We start from the raw sequence: 25157 nt of genomic DNA on the forward strand, positions 1-25157 counted from the left end.
GGAGAAGATCAAGGATGCTATTGCAGTAATACAGGCAAGAAATGAGGAGGGCCTGTGCCAGAGCAGAAATGCAGGTGGGGAATGTATTCAGAATATTTCTGTATCAAAAAAAAAAAGGTTTTGGTAACTGATTAGATATTGAAGCAGGCAGGATCAAAGTGGATATAATATATAAAGGGACAGGGAAAATATCCAAGCTGAACTTCTAGCTCAGGTACAACAAACGTTTTTTTGGTGATTCCATTTCCTAAAATTAAAGTTTTCAGAAACCCTGCCAAGTATCCAACATCAAATGAATTACCAATCCTTCCAAACAAAAATACACAAAGCTTAAGTATTCATGGTGATGAGACTGTATCATTTCAAAAATGCCAGGCTGGGCTTCCCTGGTGGTGCAGTGGTTGAGAGTCCGCCTGCCGATGCAGGGGACACGGGTTCATGCCCCGGCCCGGGAGGGTCCCACATGCCGCGGAGTGGCTGGGCCCATGAGCCATGGCCGCTGAGCCTGCGTGTCTGGAGCCTGTGCCCCGCAACGGGAGAGGCCACAGCAGTGAGAGGCCCGCGTACCGCAAAAAACAATAAAACAAACAAACATCAAAAATGCCAGGCTGCTGTACAGCTTAAAATGATGAGGTAGAAAAATTTATAGTAATGCACAAACTGTAGAAATCTAATTTTAAGTGTTGAAATAGTATACAGAGCTGTGAAAAGAGATTAACAAATTCCAAAGGAAAAATCTCAATTGACCACCAGGTTGATTTAAGAAGATAAAATATAGGAAAATGTAAAAATTTTAAATTAATTAGTTTCAAGATGAATGTTAATAAAATTCTAAAGCTGAACTACAAAGGACAGATGGAAATTACATGATTAAATTAATAATTGTCTAACGATGCTCAGTTTTTATTATTGGAGAAAACTTGTGCATTAAATCAATAACAAACTGAAAGATGAATTACATTTTACTCTGACTGAGCCAACTACATGTGAAAGTAAATATTTTAAACAATTGCTAATATTACCCTGTTTTCTCACCTCATCGTTTTCATTGCCACTTGAACTCTTCCTTGATGATTTATACTGAAAAATATTTAAATCACATTATTTTATTTTTCCTTGAACAAATAAATTCTCTAAGTAGTAAATTATATATGAGGTTTATTCACATTTTGGTACTTTTATTAAATTATCTAAATTATATATAGAATGTAAATTATATGTAAAGATAAATAAACTGTGTAATTACATAACCAGTTTAAACAGTCCTACTACTTACTAATAGCTAACACAAAACAGTACTTTCTATGTGCAAGGCATTGTTCTAAGTACATACATCAAGTAACATTTCCTTCCTAAACCAATCCATTTCCCATTCATTCAGGTTTGCTATCTGAGTGCTGTCTTAAATCCTCCTTTTTCTTAATCCGCTATTTACAAAACATCAAGAAGTCAATTCTTTCTGTGATCTCCCTCAGACTTACTTCTTCTGAATTCTCTCAAATATTATTCTATTCTAGGCCCCACTATCTCACGCCTAGCCTGTAATCTCACCATTCAAAAATGTCATCCATTTTTAAGAAACCTACTGATTTTAGGTTAAAAAAATACTACATTAAATGTATATATTGACTATACAATAACAGTAACAGTGATAATAACACTTATACCAGTGCTTACTATACACCGTGCACTGATTGAAGTGTGTTACATGTATGAACCCATTTAATATTCTTAACAACCCTGAGGTAAATAGTATTGGGTTGGCCAAAAGGTTCATTCAGTTTTTTCTGCAAGATGGCTCTAGCAGCACTTAGTTGTCTTTAACTTCATTCAAAACAATTTTGTTAGATTGTATGTGACAGCTGTCATATCAGCTTGCATTTTAAAAAAGACTTATCAAAATTGTTAAATTTTTGTATAGCCATTTTAATATTAAAGATGGAACAGGGCTTCCCTGGTGGCACAGTGGTTGAGAGTCTGCCTGCCGATGCAGGGGACACGGGTTCATGCCCCGGTCCGGAAAGATCCCACATGCCACGGAGCGGCTGGGCCCGTAAGCCATGGCCGCTGAGCCTGTGCGTCCGGAGCCTGTGCTCCGCAACGGGAGAGGCCACAACAGTGAGAGGCCCGTATACCGCAAAAAAAAAAAAAAAAAAAAAAAGATGGAACAAAAGAGCAACATTTTCAGCATATTATGCTTTGTTATTTCAAGAAAGGTAAAAACGCAACCAAAATGCATAAAAAGGTTTGTGCAGTGTATGGACAAGGTGCTGTGACTGATCGAACGTGTCAAAAGTGGTTTGCTAAGTTTTGTGCTGGAGATTTCTTGCTGGACAATGCTCCACAGTCGGGTAGGCCAATTGGAGTTGATAGCGATCAAATTGAGACATTAACTGAGAACACTCAACGTTATACCATGCAGGAGATAGCCGACATACTCAAAATATCCAAATCAAGTGTTGAAAATCATTTCCACCAACTTGGTTATGTTAATCGCTTTGATGTTTGGGTTCCACGTAACTTAAGTGAAAAAAACCTTCCTGACCATATTTCTGCATGCGATTCTCTACTTAAACGTAACGAAAAAGTTTTGTTTTTAAAACAAATTGTGACAGGAGATAAAAAGTGGATACTGTATAATAATGTGGAATGGAAGAGATCATGGGGCAAGCAAAATGAAACACCACCAACCATGCCAAAGGCTGGTCTTCAACCAAAGAAGGTGATGTTGTGTATATGGTGGGATTGGAAGGGAGTCCTCTATTATGAGCTCCTTCCGGAAAACCAAACGATTAATTCCAACAAGTACTGCTCCCACTTAGACCAACTGAAAGCAGCACTCAATGAAAAGCGTCCAGAATTAGTCAACAGAAAACGCATAATCTTCCATCAGGATAACGCAAGACCCCATGTTTCTTTGATGACCAGGCGAAAACTGTTACAGCTTGGCTGGGAAGTTCTGATTCATCCGCCATATTCAGACATTGCACCTTTGGGTTTCCATTTATTTAGGTCTTTACAAAATTCTCTTAACGAAAAAAATTTCAATTCCCTGGAAAACTGTAAAAGGCACCTGGAACAGTTCTTTGCTCAAAAAGACAAAAAGTTTTGGGAAGATGGAATTATGAAGTTGCCTGAAAAATGGGAAAAAGTAGTGGAACAAAAGAGTGAATATGTTGTTCAATAAAGTTCTTGGTGAAAATGAAAACTGTGTCTTTTTTTTTAAATTAAAAACCAAAGGCACTTTTTGGCCAACCCAATATTATCTCCATTTTATACTAAGGCACAGAGGTAATATGCTTACTATCACAAATTCTAGAATGTAAAAACAGTGCTTGTTTTTAGGAGCAGGAAATCAAGGAAATACAGTTATGACAACCACTAAAGTTCTTCTGATTCCTCCTCGCCGGTAATTATCCTGCAAATCAGTGGCAGATTGACCTTTTCAAAATACTACATGCAACTCATGACTCTTCTGTTGAAAAAACCTAACTTTCAGATTATGTCCAAATTTCTCTGCCTGGCATTCAAGGTTCTAGTTAATAGCCCCTTTTACTTATGCAGCATTATCTTCCATAACTCTTGGAAAAATAGATAACCTACCTGATAGCTCAACCACAAACTGGAGGATGAGCAGCATTAGGGATGACAAATACAAGACCTAAATTCCTCCACTGTCTCTCCTATGACTTATGACAACTATCACTAATCTACCAAAGTGCTCTTTCCAGCTGATTCCAGACATAGCCTCAATATACTTTCAATCCAATGTTCCAGGTAGCCACTGAATAGAGTTGGCATGTGCGAATAAACCTATTTGCCATCCTTAGGCACAAAGTCACTGATGACACTTGTTCTTGTTCTACTTCAACAAAAAAGTGACATTTAGACAGTTGGACACCAGGACCCCAAGATGGCATCAGGCATACTAGTGAAGGCGAAGAAACTCATGGATGTCAAAACAGGGGAGCTGCCCAAGCTTGATACTGATGCAGGATTTCACCCCTAAAGGCACTGCTGGAGAGTTTCAAAGAGGTTACTATGAGTATTACAAGTATTTCACTGGACTTTCCATGCTTATGTGCTTTTCAACTACTGCCTTTCTTACAAGGAACTCAAACATGAGCAGTTATGCAAGTACCACTGAAAAGGAGGACGCAGTCTGCATTCCTGACCATGACCTTCTTTGCCCAGCAGCCCTGATCTTTGCTGAGTCCTTTCATATCCTAACTGAGAATTAACATCTGAAAAAAGATGACTGGTAGGGACTTCCCTGGTGGTGCAGTGGTTAAGAATTCGCCTGCCAGTGCAGGGGACACAGGTTCGAGCCCTGGTCCGGGAAGATCCCACATGCCACGGAGCAACTAAGCCCGTGTGCCACAACCACTGAGCCTACACTCTAGAGCCCACGAGCCACAACTACTGAGCCCATGTGCCACAACTACTGAAGCCCAGGCACCAATAGCTCATGTTCCTCAATGAGAAGCCACCTCAGTGAGTAGCCCCCACTCGCCACAACTAGAGAAAGCCCGTGCATAGCAACGAAGACCCAACACAGCCAAAAATAAATAAATAAAATAAATAAATTTATTTAAAGAAAGATGACTGGTAGAAAAACAAAAGAATGACATTTTAGTGAATAATAAGCTAATATTTATTAGTGTATACTCTGTGGCAAGTGCTGTTCTAAGCACTTTATATTATTAAATAATTCAGTAGTTATAATAATCCTATGAAGGAAGATACTATTAGAGTCATCTGAAGATAAAAAAAATAATAATAAGCTCAGCAAGATTAGATAATTTGCCAAAGTCACTCAGTTAGTAGATATCTAAGTAAGGACTGGAACCAAAGTGGTTTGATTTCTGAGGTCAAAGCTCTTAACCACTATGCTATACTCTCATCCCTAAATCTTAAATGATTAGTAGGGATTTTTCAGGAATAAAAGAATGTGCATGCTCAGAAGAAGGAAAGCACAAAGGAATAAAAAAGCTCAGCCTATGTAAAAAAGAGTAGCTAGTAACGAGTGAATTGTGGCAGGTAATAAAACTTAAAGAAGTAGGTAAGGATGGCTGTGAAGTTTTTTAAAAGTCCAAATTTTATGTAATTTATAATGGGGAGCCAATAAAGAATTTTAAGCCAGGGATTTCTCTAAGGACCGTGAAACTAGAGAAAGGGGGACCATTAAGAAGTTATTACAATTGCCCAGACAAGAAAGAATGAGGGTTCCAACAAAAGCAAGGGCAGTAGATATGGAGAAGAGGTAATGAATTGGAGAAAGATGCATAATTAGCATCCTGATGACCAATAAGGTAAGAAGAAAGAAAGAAAGCAAAATCAAGGAGGATTGAGGTATAGAGCTTAGAGAAATGGGTGGGTAATACTACTACTAACTAAAATAAAGAACAGAGAGGAGGAGCAAGTTCCATCATGGTGCGGCAGGAAGGGGAGACATATTGATTTGAAAAACATGGCATCCAGACAATTAGAAACACAGGTACAGAGAACAGGAAAAAAAAGTTATGAGATGTAACTTTAGACCCAGGAGAATATGAGCCATCTGGAATCATAAAAGCTTCAGAGAGAGTAACAAAAGATGAGACCCCTAAAAACAAGCAGAAGAAAAATCAGAAGAAAAGTTAGCCAGGAGCATCAAAAAGAAAAAAGAAGAATCAGGGAAGGAAAATGAGGCAGAAACCAAGCAAGGAGTTTTGAGAAGAAAGATGTGGTCATCACTGTCAAATGCTACACTAGATTTTGCCATTAGTAGGTACATGTTAGGCTCTAGTGAGGGGCTATTTCCATGGAGAAATGGAGGTAAAAGACAGACTGCAGTGGGTTAAGGAGTGATCGGAAACTGCAGATCTAGAAATGGCAAGTTTGGCCCTAGAAGAAAACAAAGAGATAAGGCAACAGCTGAAAGGGGAATCAGGGATAATGGTAGAGGTCTGAGCACATTTATAAGATGGAAGGTAAAGAGAAAGGACATAGAAGACTGAACGGATAATTGATAAAGGAAAGAAACAGAGGATGATACAGTCGAGAACTTAGATAATGAGACTTGTATTATTATTACTCAACTGCTATTCTAATTTAAAATATCCATTATACATGAAAACTTAGGAAGATACTTAGTTTTGCATTACTGCACATATTTAAAGGTCCTAAAATCCAAATCAGAATATATACACAGATTTTTAAATATTCTATAAGTCCAACTTCTTACTAATTCAACTCAGCTGTCAGTTAACATTAGTTGGAATAACTGAAGTTTTATTATATCTAAATTCAAATACTACAATAAAGGCCTGTTCAGAAATACAAAGATCAGTTCATCTCTGAAGCTTATATTAATTTCACAGAAGGGACAGTACTTGTGCACAAACTCTGACTCAGAACAAATCAGGTTATTTCAGAAGCCCAGTTGGCTTCCCTATTCCGGTATAAAATTAACCATGGTCAGAGAAAATATACAAAAATATTTTCCTTGGGGTTAGCCATTAAGTTAAAATATTGTACTATATTTATGAAATCAGATATGTATTTTAAGAGTCATTATAATGTTTTATCACAAAAGTAGTGAGATACATTTGATGACAAATATATATGGCATTTAAATAAATCAAATAAGCCTTAAAACTAATTTGGTATAGTTATTCTGATGTTTTTTAACTTTATTTAGAAATGAATCATCAAACGCATTTAGAAATTTGTGTTGTCATTCTTACAAGAAATTAAAGCTAATTTACACTGAACATTGTCGAAAAAAGGTTAGATTTTCATACTTTGTTGTATATCTTATTCAAATGATATTAATAAATTTCTGTAAAAGATTTTTGTAAGGAACGGCACCAAAAACAGAGGAGAGCTTAAACAAGCTTTATTTGGGAACGCTCCTGGGCGAGGTTCACTGGTCCGAGAGAAAGGGGCCAGAGAAGTCGCACCCGGGTGCGGGCACAAACAAAATTTATAGGGGCGGACGCAGGGGAGGTGCTTGCTGTGTGAAGCAGCCCTTTTTTGGTAATCTCTCGGGTGTTGTGGCAATGTCAGGTGTCGGTTGCATCAGCCTCAGAGCCGCTGGTTCCGTCCCTCGGGGAGCGGGAAGACCGGGGCCGAGTGGTGTGGCAATGTCAGGTGTCGGTTGCATCAGCCACTTTGGCGGGGGTTCCGTCTGGCTCCCTGGGCCCTTCCCCGGACCTGCTGGCCTTACAATTTTTAATAAAGTAATGTATTTTCTGGAATACCTTCACTCTGAGAAATGCAGTGATTTTACTTCAGCAACAATGACATTAAATTTTATTTACTAGAATAGTAATCTACGCAAGAGCGGCTGGGAGTCTAAAAGAGTTAATATAACTCTCCTACAATGATTTACTTATATAATCTGACCTAAATTACCTTCTTACTCACATACTCTGGCCAATTATGTTGAAACTTTTTAAAATTTAGTTTCAGGGGCTTACCTGAAAAACATACCTCCCAAAATCAGTCCTAGCAACTATGAAACTGGAGAGCTAGATTTCACACACACACACACACACACACACACACACACACACACACACTTTCAATAAATCTTCTAAATAACAGCATCATGAATAATTTACCATGGGACACAAACAAAGAAATCCTGTGGTTCAGTCATTTATATATGTTAGGATAAAGTTGCACAAAAGGTCTGTATGTTTCATAACAAAGCAAAGCTAAAGGAGCCATCACTGAGTGAGCTTAGTGATAATCTGATATATATCTCTAGAGTAGTATACTTTAACTATAAATCCAAATTAAGTTCAATACTATTATCTTATGAATAAGCCTTTTTATTCTTGAGATAAGTGATTAAGAGAAATTTTCTTTTTGAAAGAAAGACACTTCATAGATAATATTTTTTTTTCATAGATAATATTTTAATCATGAAAATACTGGCAAATCTGAATAACCATTTTGACTTCACTTAGAGAGTAGTATCTCAGTTTTATAATTTTTTTTTAACACCTCTGGAAAAAACTGTTGACTTTATTTTTTTACAGTGTCCTAACACTGACATCTTCTGACTATTGAGGAGAACTACATGTCTCCTTAAAACATTCCCAGTTACTGAAGCTTATCTTTGCACCTACTTTATTAACTATAGTAGAAATTAACATTTGTTGAATGATGATTATGGACTCTTCAAATATTATCTCCTTTGATCTCTTAGCAACTTAAAAAATAGCAATATTATGGAAGGTATACTTAAGCCATAAAAAATAAAATATTTATCAACAAATGATACTATTAAATCAAATAACTATTTTTTAAAGGTTCACTGAGGCTTCTATTAAGACTTTACTGAGAAGTTTACTTGAGTTACAATAAAATATTTAAAAGACAATAAAACTGTATTTATCTGAAAGTGTGTTCATTTGCTATTAGGCTATCCACAGCAGATCAACAGGCAGCACAGCATAGGTTCTCGGTTCAAGTCTTGACTCAGCTGCTTATTAGCTAAGTGGCTTGAAGCATTTTACTTAGCCTCTTTGTGCCTTAATTTCCCCATCTATAAAATAGGAATGACAATAAATGCACTTACTTCTTACTAAGTGCCATGTAAGTATTTTGAAAAACAGTCAGAATTTGTATGCTTTTACTATACTAATAGATCAAATAAATATCAAATCTCTTTTATTAGTTAGAAATACTAAAATTTCTACCACATCATCAGTTATTCATTAAGTTTTATCTGTTAACAAATTTTCTTTAGTGAGTTTGTTCAAGTGCCATAAACTAAAAGAGGGGACTTACAAATTAACAAATGCCAGAATGCAAATATAACTGAAGATTTGTAAAGGGTACTGACCAGGGTTCTGCTAAGAATGTCTTTCCTTTTTTCCCTATGTCTTTTAATTTCTTCATTATCTCTCATATTGACCAGGTAACATAAGGCTCATTAAAAGGATTCAGTAATTATTTGTTGAAGGAGTAAACTTATCACAGACTAAGACATATAACATTTTTGCTTTGGTCATATGATACTACTTCCAAATGTATGTTACACTCCCATAATAAGGAAACTGATCAATGTGCATAGAGACCCACTTTTACCAAACTGAGAAAAGCATGAAATATAATCGTATTTATTAGTGATATAAACTTCAAATTACCTATAATTTAACCTAGAACATGTATTTAGATATGTATTTATTATTAGATAAAAATTAGGTTTTGGGAAATAGAAAAGGTCCACAAAAACAATAAAATTTGCTATGCATAGAGCAGGAGCTTGGTTGCACTGAGTCAGAAATTCCAATAACAAATTCTAATTAGTATTGAAGATTACTCCAGTTCTAATGACTGGCCACTACAAATACAGCAGACCTTAATCACAAATTAGACAATATTACAATATTTACAAAGGTGTACACAATGAAATTTCATTAAAACCCTTCTAACTAGAAATTTGAGATAATTCAGATGGTCTGAGCTTTTAATTTATCTAAGATAAAATGCCATCCTAAGAAATATATTAAGGTAATAAGAAAAGAAAATGGGGGAAAATGCTTTCAGGCATTTTTAGAATCATGTAAATAGCATTTATTTACATAGAAACAGTTAAATGCTAATTGTAAAAATGTGTCAACTCTTTACTGAAACAGATCCAATGAAAGACCTTTTCTGGGCAATTCTTTTAAAATACTATTACATATTGCTACAACTAGCAGTGTAGCAAACATTCATGTTTCTTGTAAAGTATCTGGCAAATCACAATTCACACTGATCTACTCTTAATTATTTTGAATTACTGAAATTTTATGGAAATAACTGGCTCATATATGTATACCACATACATGTAGGAAATCAAGATAAAATAACACATCTACTATACCTAACTAGAGAGTTATATTCTGTCATATTAATGTAAAACAAAATGGATAAAGTCAAAACTAATAATTAAAGAGTAAATTTTAAAACTTAATAAAGTACCTTGAAATATTCTTTTCTAATCTGTTTGCTCCGCCTCCTTTCTTCACTCTGCCAGATTATAGGCTGAGATTCTGGCCACTGTTGTTCATCTATTTGATCCTTTTGACTTTCTAAGGGCTGTAATAAAATAATTTCTTTTAACTAAATAAATGAGAACAAAATATTAGATATAACAGTAATTTAATTTCTTCTTACCTGCCATGTGAGGGGTGATAATGGTGAATTAACTTCATCTGCTGAGACACTAAAAAATTAAAGATGCCTTAATATGTATATCTTAAGACATAGTCAAAACACAGGATATTTATTATATTAAAATAATTACCAAAAACTAAAAGAATAATAATAATTTCTTTAGATGATCTGTATGAAACTTCAAGTGGCCTAATATACATATAATTGGGGTTCCAGAATAATATAACTCAGGTGACAGAAAAGATATTTAAAGATAAATAAAGACCACAAATTTTCAAATTTCATGAAAACAATAAACCCACAAACTTGAGAAGCTCAATGAACTCCAAGCAAAAGAAATATGAAGAAAACTACAACAATATACATCATAATCAAATTAAAAGCAAATGATAAAGAGAAAATGTAAAAAGCAGCCAGAGAAAAAAGACACAATAGGTCCAGTGAAACGAATACTGAAAACAGAGTTCTCACAGGAAACAACGCAATCCAGAAGACAGTAAAAAAACCTCTTTAAGGTACCAAAAGAAAACAAAAGTATCAACCTAGAATTTTATACTAGCAAAGATATCTTTCAAATATGAAGGTGAAATAAAGACTTTTTTTTAAATTTTGGCTGTGCTGCACAGCTTGTGGGATCTGAGTTCTCTGACCAGGGATTGAACCCAGGGCCACAGCAGTGAAAGCGCCAAGTCCTAACCACTGGATCGCCAGGGAACCCCAAAGACTTTTTTAAACATTACAGAAACTTAAAGGATTCAACATCAGACCAGCAGTAAAAGTAATGTTAAAATATCTCTTTCAGGTAGAAGGAAAATGATATACATGGAAATACAGAGCTATACAAAGGAACAAAGGGCACTGGAGATGGTAACTAAAGGGGTAAAGATAAAAGACATTATTCGGATTATTTAAATCTCTTTAAAGAAACAATTGACTATTTAGAGCCAGAATAACAATGTAATATGTAACACAGAAGTAAAATGTATGGCAACAATATCACAAAGGCCAGGAGGGAAGAAACAGAAGTATACTCTTGTAAGGTTCTTATAGGACATATAAAATGACATAATAGCACTTGAAGGTAGACTGTGATAAGCTAAATATTATACTTTAAACCCTAAAACAATCACTAACATAACAACAAGTTGTAGCTAAATAAGCCCACAAAGGAGATAAATAGGAATTTTAAAATTTAATTCTAAAGACAGGAGAAAAAGAGGAAAGATGGCTACAAAGAATGGATAAGGTAAAAATTAAACACACAATAATACAGTAGATTTAAATCCATGAATGCCAATAGTTCCAATTAAATATTAACAATCTTAACACCACAATTAAAAGTCAGATTGTCAGATTTGATAGAAAAGGAAGATACTACCATATGCTAACAACAAGAAACCCACTTTCTCCATAAAGACACAAATAGGTTAAAAATAAAAGGAAGAAGAAAGATATATCATGTTAACACTAATCAAAAGAAAGCTGAGGTGACTATATAATATCAAAAAAGTACACTTCAGAGCAAAGAATATAACCAAGAATATTTAAAAAGCCATTTTATAATGACAAAGGTGTAAATTCACCAAAAGGACATTACAATCCTAAACATTTATGCATCTAATAACAGCTTCAGAATATATGAAGGAAAAATGAAAGAACTTTAAAGAGAAAGACAAATCCACAATTAGTGTTGGAGATTTCAAATAGTCTTCTCTTAATAACTGATTAAAGCAACATTGTAGTGCACCCAGGTGGTGCTGGGGTGGTAAAGACAAGAAATGAATAAATAAAGAAGTATATATTGAGAATGTCAGATGGTAAAAAAGTATATATTTACAGTGTCAGATGGAATTAAGTTCTGTGGAGAAAAATAAAGCAGGGTCTGGGAAAAGGGACAAAGGAGTGGAGGAGACATGCTCTTTTATATAAGTTGTTCAGGTAATCCCTTGCTGATGAAGTGAAATCTGAGCAGAAATGTGAAGACAGGGGAATAAGCCATATGGTTATCTGAGAGGAAATCACTCCAGGCAGAGGCAAAAGCTTTGAAGGGGTGGGAAATGCTTGGAGTATTGGGAGTCAGCAAGGAGGCCAGTATAACTAGAGAAGAGCTAAACAGCAGGAAGAGCATAGCAAGAGGAATACAGTAGGGAGCCAAATGATGTAGAGGTTCACAAGTCCTTAAAGGACTCTAGTTTTTACTCTGAATGAAATGGGAGGTCATTAGAGAATTCTGAAGAATGACATGATCTGACTTACATTTTTAAAATACCAATCTGATATATTTTTTTGAAAACAGACTAAAGGAAAGCAAGGGCAGAAAGGAGACCTGTTACCAGGCTGTTACAACTGAAGTAAGAGATTGCTAGAGCTAGGGTGGTAGGCATGGAGGTGGTAAGACATGATTAGATTCTGGGCATATTTTGAAGGCAGAGTCAACAAGATCTGCTAAAGGATTAGTTATGGGGTGTGAAAGAAAATTACAAGTTAAGGATGACTCTGAGGTTTTTGAGCTGAGCAACTAGAAAGATGGAGTTGACATTTTCTGAAATGGGGAAAAAGGCAGGAAGAGCAAGTTTAGAGGTACAAAGAGAAAGATTAAGAGTGTTATTTTGGAAAGTTAAGTTTCATATGCCTATTATACATCCAAGTGGAGGTGCTGAGTAGGTAACAGGTAATACAACTCTGCAGTGTGTATATGTATGTACATACATACACACATGAACATGCAAATGTTCATGCACATATATAGAAAATTGGTTTAAAGGGGAAAATACCAAAATATTAAGACTTCTCATCTCTGGGGAGTAGGATAATAGATGATATTTATTTTTTCTTTGTGATAAAATTTTCCTATTGTTTTTAACAATAAAGCTACATTATTCTTATAATCAGGAAAAAACTAAAAGATTTTTCATTTTTTTTAAAGAAGAAATTGGTGATTGTTCTGAAAATGAGAAAAGTGGAAGAAATAATTCTGTAAAAAAAAAAAAAGGCCAGGATTGAATATCACAGTTTTGAAGTTTGGGTAGCTGGGGCTTTCTCAAGAGAATGTTATAAACCTGGTGAGAAAGCTTAAGACAGAAATGAAAGGAACTGAGAAAGAAGGTAATAACAGAAAGTTCAAGGACAACAAAATATGTAAGATAAAGAATCAGTATTCAAAAAGGGAGAGAGTGGGTTAAATCCAGTTAAATGAAATTTGACAGAGATGAATGTTTCTAGACTTGGGTATGAAAAGTTATCTTATGCCTGAACCGAATTCTAAAAGCCTAAGTGAAAAATGGAAGAAGAAAGGGTAATCCCAGCAGAGATACCAGGATATAGAACACAGAGATGTGAAACTATTTTGTAATAAAGAAAGGAGTACTACTATTCCTAGCCAGAAAAGGTGCCAGTGGAACAGTACATTGGATGAGGCTCTCCAGCTAGGCAGAAATTCACTTCAATCTTGTGGGTTAAGCCAAACATTTTAAGCTTTATCCTAAAAGTTAGAAAGAACTATTAGAAGATAATAAATGGGAGTCACATAGTCAGGCTTGTGTTTTAGAACCATCACTCTTACACCACCAGTACAGAAAACAGATTTAAAGGTAGGCCAAATTCAAGAAAGGAGATATGTCTGGGGCCTGTTGCAGTGATCCAGGTGGAAAAGACGGGGGCTAAACCAACACAACCGTAATAGGAATGGAGAGATTGGGACAGACGCAAATAATGTTAAGACGCTATAGTTTTCTGTGACTGAACAGATTGGGAAGGGTGCATAAGAGAAAGGAATTTCCAATTATTCCAAAGTTGACTATATAAATAGTGGCACATTCACTCAGGCAAACTCTACAAGAGAATAAACAGATTTGGGAAAAGTAAGTTCAGTTTAGACTGTGAGGTAGTTAGGAAAACATATCAGTGAAATGTATGCATCTGGAGCAAGCAAAGTGCTCTTGTTGCCATATATTAAGACTTGGGGTTCTGGAGCCAGACAACCTGGTTTTAAATCCTCACTGTACCATTTACTAGCTGTGTGACCTTGAACAAGCTAAGGTAATTTCTGAGCCTCAGTTTCTCACCTATAAAATGGGGATGACAATAGTAACAATAACTCATAGAGTTATTTTCTTTCATAGAGTTATTATGAGGATTAAATTACATCATACATCTAAAGCACTAAAAACGGTATACATATTAACAAGCATTCAACAAATGTTAATTCTCTCTGTGTGTTCTTCTGTACCTACGCCCTAGCCTTGGACTTTTTTACTTCCAGAGGAATGACTCAGGAGTTGAGTCTGATGCAAATTTTCAAACCACCAAAAAGAATAAATAGAAACTTTTTTTTTTTTTTTTTTTTTTATAAATAGAAACTTTTGATGTCTTCTAGTTCTCTGGAATTCATACATGTGGATTAGACTACATATTCATATAGAAGAATTTAATAAAACCCGACTGAAAGGAAATAAAAATGACCCAAAACCGATGGGATACAACAAAAGCAGTTCTAAGAGGGTAGTTTAGAGCAATACAATCCTACCTCAAGAAATGAGAAAAATCTCAAATAAACAACCTAACCTTACACCAAAAGCAACTATAGAAAGAACAAACAAAATCCAAAGTTAGTAGAAGGAGAGAAATCATAAACATCAGAGGAGAAAAAAAAGAAACAGAAATGAAGAAAATAATAGCAAAGATCAATAAAACTAAAAGCTGGTTCTTCTTTAAACAAAATTGATAAATCTTTAGCCAGATTCATTAAGAAAAAAAGGGAGAGGACTCAAATCAGTAAAAGTGGAAATGAAAACGGAGAAGTTACAACTGACACCACAGAAATACAAATGATCGTAAGAGAGTCCTACAAGCAACTATATGCCAACAAAATGGACAACCTGAAGGAAATGGAAAAATTCTTAGAAAAGTACAACCTTCCAAGACTGAACCAAGAAGAAATAGAAAATATGAACAGACCAACCACAAGTAATGAAATTGAAACTGTGGTTAAAAATCTTCCAACAAACAAAAGTCCAGGACCATGGTTTCACAGGTGAATTCTATCAAACATCTAGAGAACAGTGAACACCTATCCTTCTCAAACTCTTCCAAAAAACTGCAGAGGGTGGAACACTCCCAAACTCATTCTACAAGGCTACCATCACCCTGATACCAAAACCAGACAAATATATCACACAAAAAAGAAAACTACAGGCCAATATCACTGATGAACACAGGCGCAAAAATCCTCCACAAAACACTTGCAAACAGAATCCAACAACACATTAAAAGGATCATACACCATGATCAAGTGGGATTTATTCCAGGGATGGAAGGATTCTTCAATATATGAAAATCAATCAGTGTGATACACCATATTAAAAAATTAAAGAATAAAACCATATGATCATCTCAATAGATGCAGAAAAAGCTTTTGACAAAATTCAACACCCATTTAAGATAAAAACTCTCCAGAAAGTGGGCATAGAGGGAACCTACCTCAACATAATAAAGGCCATATATGACAAACCCACAGCAAACATTATTCTCAATGGTGAAAAACTGAAAGCATTTCCTCTAAGATCAGGAACAAGGCAAGGATGTCAACTCTTCCCACTATTATTCAACAGTTTTGGAAGTCCTAGCCATGGCAATCAGAGAAAAAGAAATAAAAGGAATCCAAATTGGAAAAGAAGAAGTAAAACTGTCACTGCAGATGACATAATACCATACACAGAAAATCCTAAAGATGCCACAAGAAAACCAGAGTTAATCAATGAATTTGGTAAAGTTGCAGGATACAAAATTAATAAACAGAAATCTCTTGCATTCCTATACACTAACAACAAAGAACAGAAAGAGAAATTAAGGAAACAATCCCATTTACCACTGCAACAAAAAGAATAAAATACCTAGGAATAAACCTACCTAAGGAGACAAAAGACGTGTATGCAGAAAACTGTAAGACTGAAAGAAATCAAAGATGACACAAACAGGTGGAGAGATATACCATGTTCTTGGATTGGAAGAATCAACATTGTGAAAATGACTATACTGCCCAAATCAATCTACAGATTCAATGCAATCCGTATCAAATTACCAATGGCATTTTTCACAGGACTGGAACAAAAAATTTTACAATTTGTATTGGAGCCACAAAATACGCCAAACAGCCAAAGCAATATCGAGAAAGAAAAATGGAGCTGCAGGAATCAGGCTCCTGGACTTCAGACTATCCTACAAAGCTATAGTAATTAAGATAGTATGGTACTGGCACAAAAATGGAAATACAGATCAATGGAACAGGATAGAAAGCCCACAGATAAACCCATGCACATAAGGTCACCTTATTTTTGATAAAGGAGGCAAGAATATACAATGGAGAAAAGACAGCCTCTTCAATAAGTGGTGCTGGGAAAACTGGACAGGTACATGTAAAAGAATGAAATTAGAACACTCTCTAACACCATACACAAAAATAAATTCAAAATGGATTAAAGTCCTAAATGTAAGGCCAGACACTATAAAACTCTTAGAGGAAAACGTAGGCAGAACACTCTATGACATAAATCACAGCACAGCAAGATCCTTTTTGACCCACCTCCTAGAGAAATGGAAATAAGAACAAAAATAAACGGGACCTAATGAAACTTAAAATCTTTTGCACAGCAAAGGAAACCATAAACAAGACCAAAAGACAACCCTCAGAATGGGAGAAAATATTAGCAAATGAAGCAACTGACAAAGGATTAATCTCCAAAATATACAAGCAGCTCATGCAGCTCAATATCAAAAAAACAAACAACCCAATCCCAAAATGGGCAGAAGACCTGAACAGACATTTCTCCAAGGAAGATATACAGATTGCCAACCAACACATGAAAGGATGCTCAACATCACTAATCATTAGAGAAATGCAAATCAAAACTACAATGAGGTATCACCTCATACCAGTCAGAATGGCCATGATCAAAAAATCTACAGTAAATGCTGGAGAGGGTGTGGAGAAAAGGGAATCCTCTTGCACTGTTGGTGGGAATGTAAATTGTTACAGCCAGCCACTATGGTGAACAGTATGGATGTTCTTTAAAAGACTAAAAATAGAACTACCATATGATCCAGCAATCCCACTCCTGGGCATACCCAGAGAAAACCATAATTCAAAAAGACACATGCACCCCATTGTTCATTGAAACACTATTTACAATAGCCACGTCATGGATGCAACTTAAATGCCCATCGACAGATGAATGAATAAAGATGTCATACATATATACAATGGAATATTACTCAGCCATAAAAAGGAATAAAATTGGATCATTTGTAGAGACATGGATGGACCTAGAGAGTGTCATACAGAGTGAAGCTAGAAAGAGAAAAGCAAAGACAGTATAGCAACGCATATATGTGGAGTCTAGAAATATGGTATAGATGATCTTATTTGCAAAGCAGAAATAGAGACACAGACATAGAGAACAAATGTATGGACACCCAGGGGGAAAGGGGTGGGGTGGGAGGAATTGGGAGACTGGGATTGACAAATATACATTATCGATACTATGTATAAAATAGACAACTGATGGGAACATACTGTAGAGTACAGGGAACTCTACCTAATGCACTGAGGTAACCTAAATGGAAGGGAAGTCCAAAAGGGAGGGGATATCTGTATGTGTATGGCTGATTCATTTTGTTGTGCCTTGGAGGCTAAAACAACAGTGTAAAGCAACCATACTCCAATAAAAATTAATTAAAAAAAAGTGAACAATACATAGAGAATAAACGCAATCAATGATGAAGAAACACATTATTCTTGACAGTAACAGTAATACAATACATGTTTGCTAAACGGATAAATGAATCTGTCATCAAGACAAAATGCAGGTATGAGTACAAAAAGATCAAATCAGCATTTTTGGATTTGTTTAAATCAAAAGTCAATTAAACCTGTGCTGTATAACACATTTCTTTAAAAAAAAAGCCCATTTCTTCTTTAAATTATCTAGTTATATTAAATTGATATCAATTATTCAATTAAAGCCCACATATAGGAACATTACTGTTAAAGGATCAACTTTCATTATAAAATATTAACTATAAGTACTAAGATATTTTTATACCTCTTTTCGCATTCCACAGTTTGTTTTGGCTTGTTTCTTGTGACAGAAGTTGAATGATTAAGAATCCTAGAAGTAAATCAACACATTAATTCCATAGTATATTAAAGAGAATAGTGTATATACATGATATAAAAGATGTCCATAAATAACTGCATCTGGTCCATGAAGATCTTTGCTAGAAAACAATATTTAAATGTTATTTAGATCAGATGCTCATAAGCGCACTGGCTATTATGGAGGAATGAAGTTCACCAACTCTTCCATGCATCTTCTCTTATAAACCCTTTCTCAAGGCTTGGATATCTTCAAGCCATGCTATTTCCCTGTGCATATCTAACTTTTGGCTGAGACAGAAGATAAAGAGATGCAGATTGTTTAGGTACCATCACAACTGATTTAGTTTTCCCAGGATAGCAAATGACAGGATCATGCTGATGTAATATCATTTTGCCTAATGCCAATAAAACTTAATTCAAAATGCAAAGCCAGTGCTAAAGTTCAATTCTTTAAAAAAAAACTCCACAAGTTTATTAAACTTTTAATAACCAAATGAAACAGTATTCGAAGAAAACCAAAAAACAAAAGAAAAATAAAGAATGATAAACCACTGTATGAGAGAACTATTTGTCCATAATTTTATGTAATTCTAAGTGTTAATCTCAAAGTCAAAAGTAATGAATTATTAACTATCTTTCTTTAATATAAGTAACATATTTAAGAGTTCTTAATATTTACCCTTACTATAGATATAAATGTTATCTTAATTTTCAATTTTAAGTTTAGTTTTATAAGGAGTAGAATATCTGCCTTTTATTCAAAATAATATCATCAGATGTCAACTATCAAAAGAATACACAGGAGAAAAGAAATTCCAAATTAAAGCTACATATTAACTATTAAAACACATAATGAAATAAATATAAGTGGGTAATTCCAGAAAGATGGTTAACATAAAGAAACCAATTTCCATTACCCCAGTTTCCTCACTAGCTTAGATCTAGTAGAGCCTCACCAGGAAGAAGTCCCAGTGAGGGGCAAAGGTCAACTATCACAAGCAAAGCAGTGTAGCTTTGCACCAAACAATTTCGAGATTACTGACACCTTTGTGTGGGCAGGCACTAAAATTGTACTGAATCCCCAAATGCAGAAGAATTTAGATAATAAATTATCTAAGACTATGAGGAAAAATTACATCATTAAAGAGTGATTTTTAAAAAAGGAAGTAAATCCTAAGAGTTCTCTTCACAAGGAAAAAATTTTTTTCTATTTCTTTAGTTCTGTATCTATATGAGATGATGGATGTTCACTAAACTGCTTGTGATAATCACTTCATGATGTATGTAAGTCAAATCATTATACCAAACACCTTAAACTTATACAATGCTGTATGTCAACTGTATCTCAATAAAACTGAAAGGGAAAAAAAATCTTAATTTAAAAAGGAGATATAGTTGTGTGAAATATCCTGGGGGGCAATGTCAGAATTATTCCCTGGGAAGGGGAGGTCAAACTACAGTGCCCTTCACTGCAGTAAATTCTGAATTCTCCCCATACCATACTCACTAGTGTTGTGATTATTTATGTGTATAAGTCATATTGGAGCAGAAAGAACAAAAGTTGAGATCTACTTACCTATAAAATATATTTTATGTACTTGAAAATTCTCCTATGAAAAATTTTGTGTATAATTGATATTTAATATTTTACTCTGTGATATTCAAAGTTAAAATGAGTGTCTGTTTTATCTAAATACCTCTTCTAGATTATTAAGACACTTCCCCAATCCAGGTACCAGTACTGAGTTTTAAGTAAAAGACTATATAATTCTATATAATTCAGCTGCATCAACCTGGCCCCTTAATACTTAAGGCGTCCACAAACTCTAGATACCTTGATGCACGTCCTGCTGTTCTGGTCCTCTGGAAGAGTTTTTCACTGAATGATGCTCTATAACATAAAGGTCTCCGTCTGTATTCACATTTCACGTACATCAACCAAACCAAAAGATGGAAGAAGTAAGATGTTTTGGGAGAGGATAGGGAAGTCATTAGTAAAGCAAGCAGAAAAGAAAGAATGGATAGATTTTAAGGGTTGAGAGAACTACCTGATTAGTTATAACAAGCTAGAGATTAACATGATGCTCCTCAAATTAGAGTTCACGTGATCAGAAAAAAAAAAAATCACATGAAAAGGTAATGTACATAATTTCTATAATTCTAAACCAAAATAATAAACTGCTCAAAATCTGATTTTGCTTTCCATGATCCTTAATTAATTATACTTCAATATAACTTTTCATAATTACTTTTTTAAATTTAGCTATATCACATAGCACTCAGAAGCACGTTTGTACAGTAAGTAAAAATTCTCAGGACACACCTAAAAGCAAATAAAATAATTATTAAAAGTGAAGACGTAATAGAAAATACTATAGAATAAGTTAGAAGGAATGAACATGCAATGGGAACCAGTCAACTGAAGCTATTCATTGCTTGCATGTATTATAATCCTTTCTTTAGGATGATAATCAAACAAATTTTAAGAAGCCAGTTAAACATCTACTTAATCAGCCATGTAATAAGAAAATCAGTATAAGAAGAGCAGTAGCCACTTCTCTAATGTTAACATACATAAGTAGAGTTGGTGGAAATTTGAAGAATTGGCTAAGTAATTTACAGAGCAACATTATTTTTAAATAATGATTTCTTAAGACAATAGTTTTTTATTTAGCTTCCCAAATTATAGTGAAGATAAAATTATGATTTGTGGAGATAAAATTATGATTTGTGGAACAGCTATTTTAATATAGACAAAGTCATTGATTCAGGGGGACTTCAATACCCTCAAATACCAGTAGAAATAATCCAATAGTTTGACAAAGGGGATAAAGATTAGCTTTTAAAAGTTTAACAGTAAACTGTCAATACAAAGTAGTTTAATCTATGCATCTAAGACAAAAAAGGGGCAGTCTTCTAAATAACTAGGCTTCAGACTTTGAACACTTATGAGTTATCTACTTGATGGTTTATCTGGTGATCCTTTTCCCCACCCTTTTTGATTATTAATTCTGTGTGATATCTTCTTGTTACTTTCCTAGGACAGTTTCATCCACCGAGTACTAGTATAAACCTTCTTTAAGAATCACAGAGGGCTTCCCTGGTGGCGCAGTGGTTGAGAGTCGGCCTGCCAATGCAGGGGACGTGGGTTCGTGCCCCGGTCCAGGAAGATCCCACATGCCGCAGAGCGGCTGGGCCCATGAGCCATGGCCGCTGAGCCTGCGCATCCGGAGCCTGTGCTCCGTAATGGGAGAGGCCACAACAGTGAGAGGCCCGCGTACCGCAGAAAAAAAAAAAAAAAAAAAAGAATCACAGATATTTTAAAAAACAGTGCAAACTAAACAAGTGGCAAAGCTGCTCTAAGAAAATCATCACTAAACTCAACATAAGCAATTTTTAAATTGCCTCTAATTTTGGAGTACACGCATGGCTTCTTTTAGCTGAGAGTTAACACTGCATTTACCTTTGACTAGTAGCTAGCTAAAGAGCAGTTAAACAGTAAGCATACAGTCAAAGTAGGAGTCTTAAGCGGTACTTCCTGATATACAAAGATAATCTTACCCCAGATAAACTATTTTAAATCAAGACTAACAATAAACAAACAAAAACATTACAATGATTATGTTAAAACTTAAAAAGAAATTTTACAACTCCTGGTTGACTTGCAATTTTAAATAGCATTTCAGATTCTTCATTAATAAAGTTGGAATCTAAAACAATACAGTGTGAAAGGGAAAAACTACAACCAGAGAAGGTATACAAACTCACATCCTCTAAGGCATATATTCTTATACAAGATTACTTTTGACTTTTTGGACTCACTCAAATTTTAGTATTGTAACAGTAAACAAAAAATTTTAATTATCTACATCTAAGACATATAAGCAATAGCAACATATTTTAGAAGGAAGGATGAGATCATTTAATGGAGAAAACACTAGATTCAGCATAAAAAAATCTGGGATCTAATTTAAATTGTCTACAGATTACAAATTTTAAAAGTAAAATGTACTCCTTACTTTATGAACAGATATTATAAAATTTTAATGCCTTCAAAAATTAGACATAGTTATAACATTAATGTCACGGCATATTAATATTTAATCCAAAAAGCTCTTATATTTGTATGCACTAACATCTGAAAAGGAGGATGAAGTAGAGAAACAGTTCAGAGAGAGAGGAATTAATTTTGTATAAATCTCAAAAAATAACAGAAATTATGTAGAGAGAACAAATTAACTAAATTAATGGTTCCTATTAGCTTTAAATTTGTTGATCTCATTTTCAAGCAATTATTTAACCAGTAACAGTATTACTGAGTACCTACTATGTACAGTGCTAGGCGCTGTTTTGTTCTGATTACAAAACTATCACAAAAACAAGACCTATGAAACATCATTTGATGTTGTATCTAGGCTAGAAAGAATAATTTGTCAGAGGGATAGATGAAAAACTAATACAACAATAGGAGAAAACTGAAAATATAGAAATGTTATATATGGCAATGTTAAAATCTAAAATTATGCACTCAAATGCTATTCTCAACACAATGAGAGAAATGGATATTGTTGTGGGTTCTTATAAAATCAGTATTCTCTGTCCATAATGATAAATGCAATTTTTTCTCCTGCCAGGTAGAGGAGGTAGAAACTCAACTATTTTTTAAGCTACACAGAGCAGGTGGTGGCTTGCTTCATCAAACCTCTTAAACCAATGGGGAGATCAATACTTTAATTATACTGAAGGGGGAAAACACACACAACCTCATAAGTAGCCAATTTTTAAAAAGCCCAGTTAAAAATGAATCATAGGGAAAGATTAGAAGATTCACAGAAAAGGGTGACAGAAAGTTATGGCAGAAGAAAAATGTCAATTGAGAGTGAGGATACATTAGATATAGATATAGAAGGGATAAAGATGAGTGATATTTTCTAGTATGGTTTTCAATTCTATAAATGCAGTAGCAGTGCAAAAAAAAGATACTGAGTGATTATTTTTTAAAAATAGTGGCCCCTAAAACCACACATCTGTCATTGAATAAGTTTTAATAGTAATTATTTTTCAAAGCATCTTTGAAATGCCAGTATACGTTTTTAAGCTTCCCAAAACATGGTCATATGATCTATAAACATTTATTGCTTTGAATAAGTAAAATGCTTAGTAGTTATCCATGTTAAGTGCACCAAAATTATTCTTTTAATTTTCTCAAAACAAAAAAATCTTAGATCTGCTTTATTATTTCAAAACTATAAATGCAGTACTCTCAGTACATGAAGATGGCAATAAAGCTGACCCTCAGCAGCACATAGAACTTTTTCTGTGTTAAAAATGGACCTGCACTGATTTTACACTCATTAACACAATGTCCTCCTCATTGCCAATAACACGCATTTGGAGAAAGCCCAGCCAGAGGGAGAAATGCTCCTTGACCAAGAAACAGACTAAAGTGAACCTGTGACTCTCAAATCGTCACACTGATTTAATCAACGATTATATAATTCAGTTCAATTTTAAGGAGTTTACACATATCCCAAGTAACTCAAAATCTGATAAAAAGCACACTATATACTTGTGACACGTACTTGGAAAAAAATGCTCATAACATATTTAATGCTACTGTGAGCTAAGGTGAATATCAACAATTATTATTATTTAGCACCAGGAATAAAAAAGAGATATCAAAGCAATAATTAAATATAATGACTAGATGAGTATAAAGTATTCTGTTAATTGTATATGTAACTTTCTATTTCTCTCCTAAGAATTTCCTATTGTCTTTTAGTAGTTAGTCCCTTGAAATAGATCTTAAGATGGTCCTATTATTTACTGTTTATTTGAGAATCTTTAAATACTCAGATTTAATGATTATAAAAGTTGCCCACTTAAATCTCATTACTGAAAAAGATACCTGTTCTTCTGCTCTTGCTGCAATAACTGAGCAGCTATTTTCCTCAAATCAGTTACTTCTTTCAAACCATCATCTTCTTCCTCAGCAAGTAATTGCTCTTTCCCAAGTCTGAAAGGTGACACAAACATGGTTATCCAAAAAGTAAGGCAGATGATATTTTATGCCAGCTTCCAAATGTAGAAACCATTTTTTATTTTTAATAGCATGTGAAAGCTAAAGCCCTATAACGTCCTTGTATTTAAAATGTTAAAATAAGAAATAAAGAATATTTAGGAATATAAAAACATATCTATCCTCTCAATAGGCAACGTGGCATACTGGTTATATTAATATAATTAATGGCTAAAAGGTAAACTGCACCACCATTTTGTAATTTCTGAAATGTGTAATGGCCATAGTAGTTTAACAATGCATATTCTCCATCTTGAGTGTAATAAGGACCACAGAGCTCTATTTGGCCTATCTTTAGAGAGAGAAAATGCTATGAAAATCTCTCATTTTATCAAGCCACTCTACTCTTAGCAGTTTATTCGTTTTGATTTTCAAAATCTCTATGTAAGATGTTTAAGTAGTAGAAATCCAAAATAGATTGACAGACTGGCAATTTGCCAAAAAACACTCATTAAAATATATAGTTTTATCATTCAAAAAGAACAAAGAGATTTTAAAATTGTCCTCCAAACTCTAGTAATTTTACCCCAAAGGTATTTCATTTAAAAAATGGTACCAAGCCTAAGACTCTGTATCTTTACCATATCTTGCATGCCACTGGAGACTCAAGTATAGGCAACTGTCCTCATGAGATAAGGTGAGAAAGTAAGAGACGAATGAAATATAGAGTACAAGACAAAGCACTGTATCTCCCTATGGGGTACCAGAGATGATTAATGACTGTTAAAAAGTTACCAATGAGGTCATTTGGGGGAAGCACAATGC

At 34.5% G+C, this 25157-nt stretch overlaps 1 protein-coding gene and 1 pseudogene across 2 annotated transcripts in view; one reads left to right on the forward strand and one right to left on the reverse strand.

The window, feature by feature from the left end:
• The window catches only part of LRCH2 (leucine rich repeats and calponin homology domain containing 2), a 92347-nt gene that overhangs the window by 15291 nt on the left and 51899 nt on the right, over window positions 1-25157 (reverse strand). For both annotated transcript variants that reach the window (XM_065900553.1, XM_065900552.1), the window contains exons 11-15: window positions 24222-24329; window positions 18258-18323; window positions 10159-10207; window positions 9964-10080; window positions 1036-1080 (exon numbers count right to left, since the gene is read on the reverse strand). In XM_065900553.1, coding sequence (XP_065756625.1) covers window positions 1036-1080; window positions 9964-10080; window positions 10159-10207; window positions 18258-18323; window positions 24222-24329 — 385 coding nt within the window. The remainder of the gene's footprint in view (window positions 1-1035; window positions 1081-9963; window positions 10081-10158; window positions 10208-18257; window positions 18324-24221; window positions 24330-25157) is intronic.
• Window positions 3914-4147, forward strand: LOC136142430 (ATP synthase subunit f, mitochondrial pseudogene; annotated as a pseudogene).

This window comes from Phocoena phocoena, chromosome X (assembly GCF_963924675.1).
Source record: "Phocoena phocoena chromosome X, mPhoPho1.1, whole genome shotgun sequence".
Lineage (NCBI taxonomy): Eukaryota > Metazoa > Chordata > Mammalia > Artiodactyla > Phocoenidae > Phocoena > Phocoena phocoena.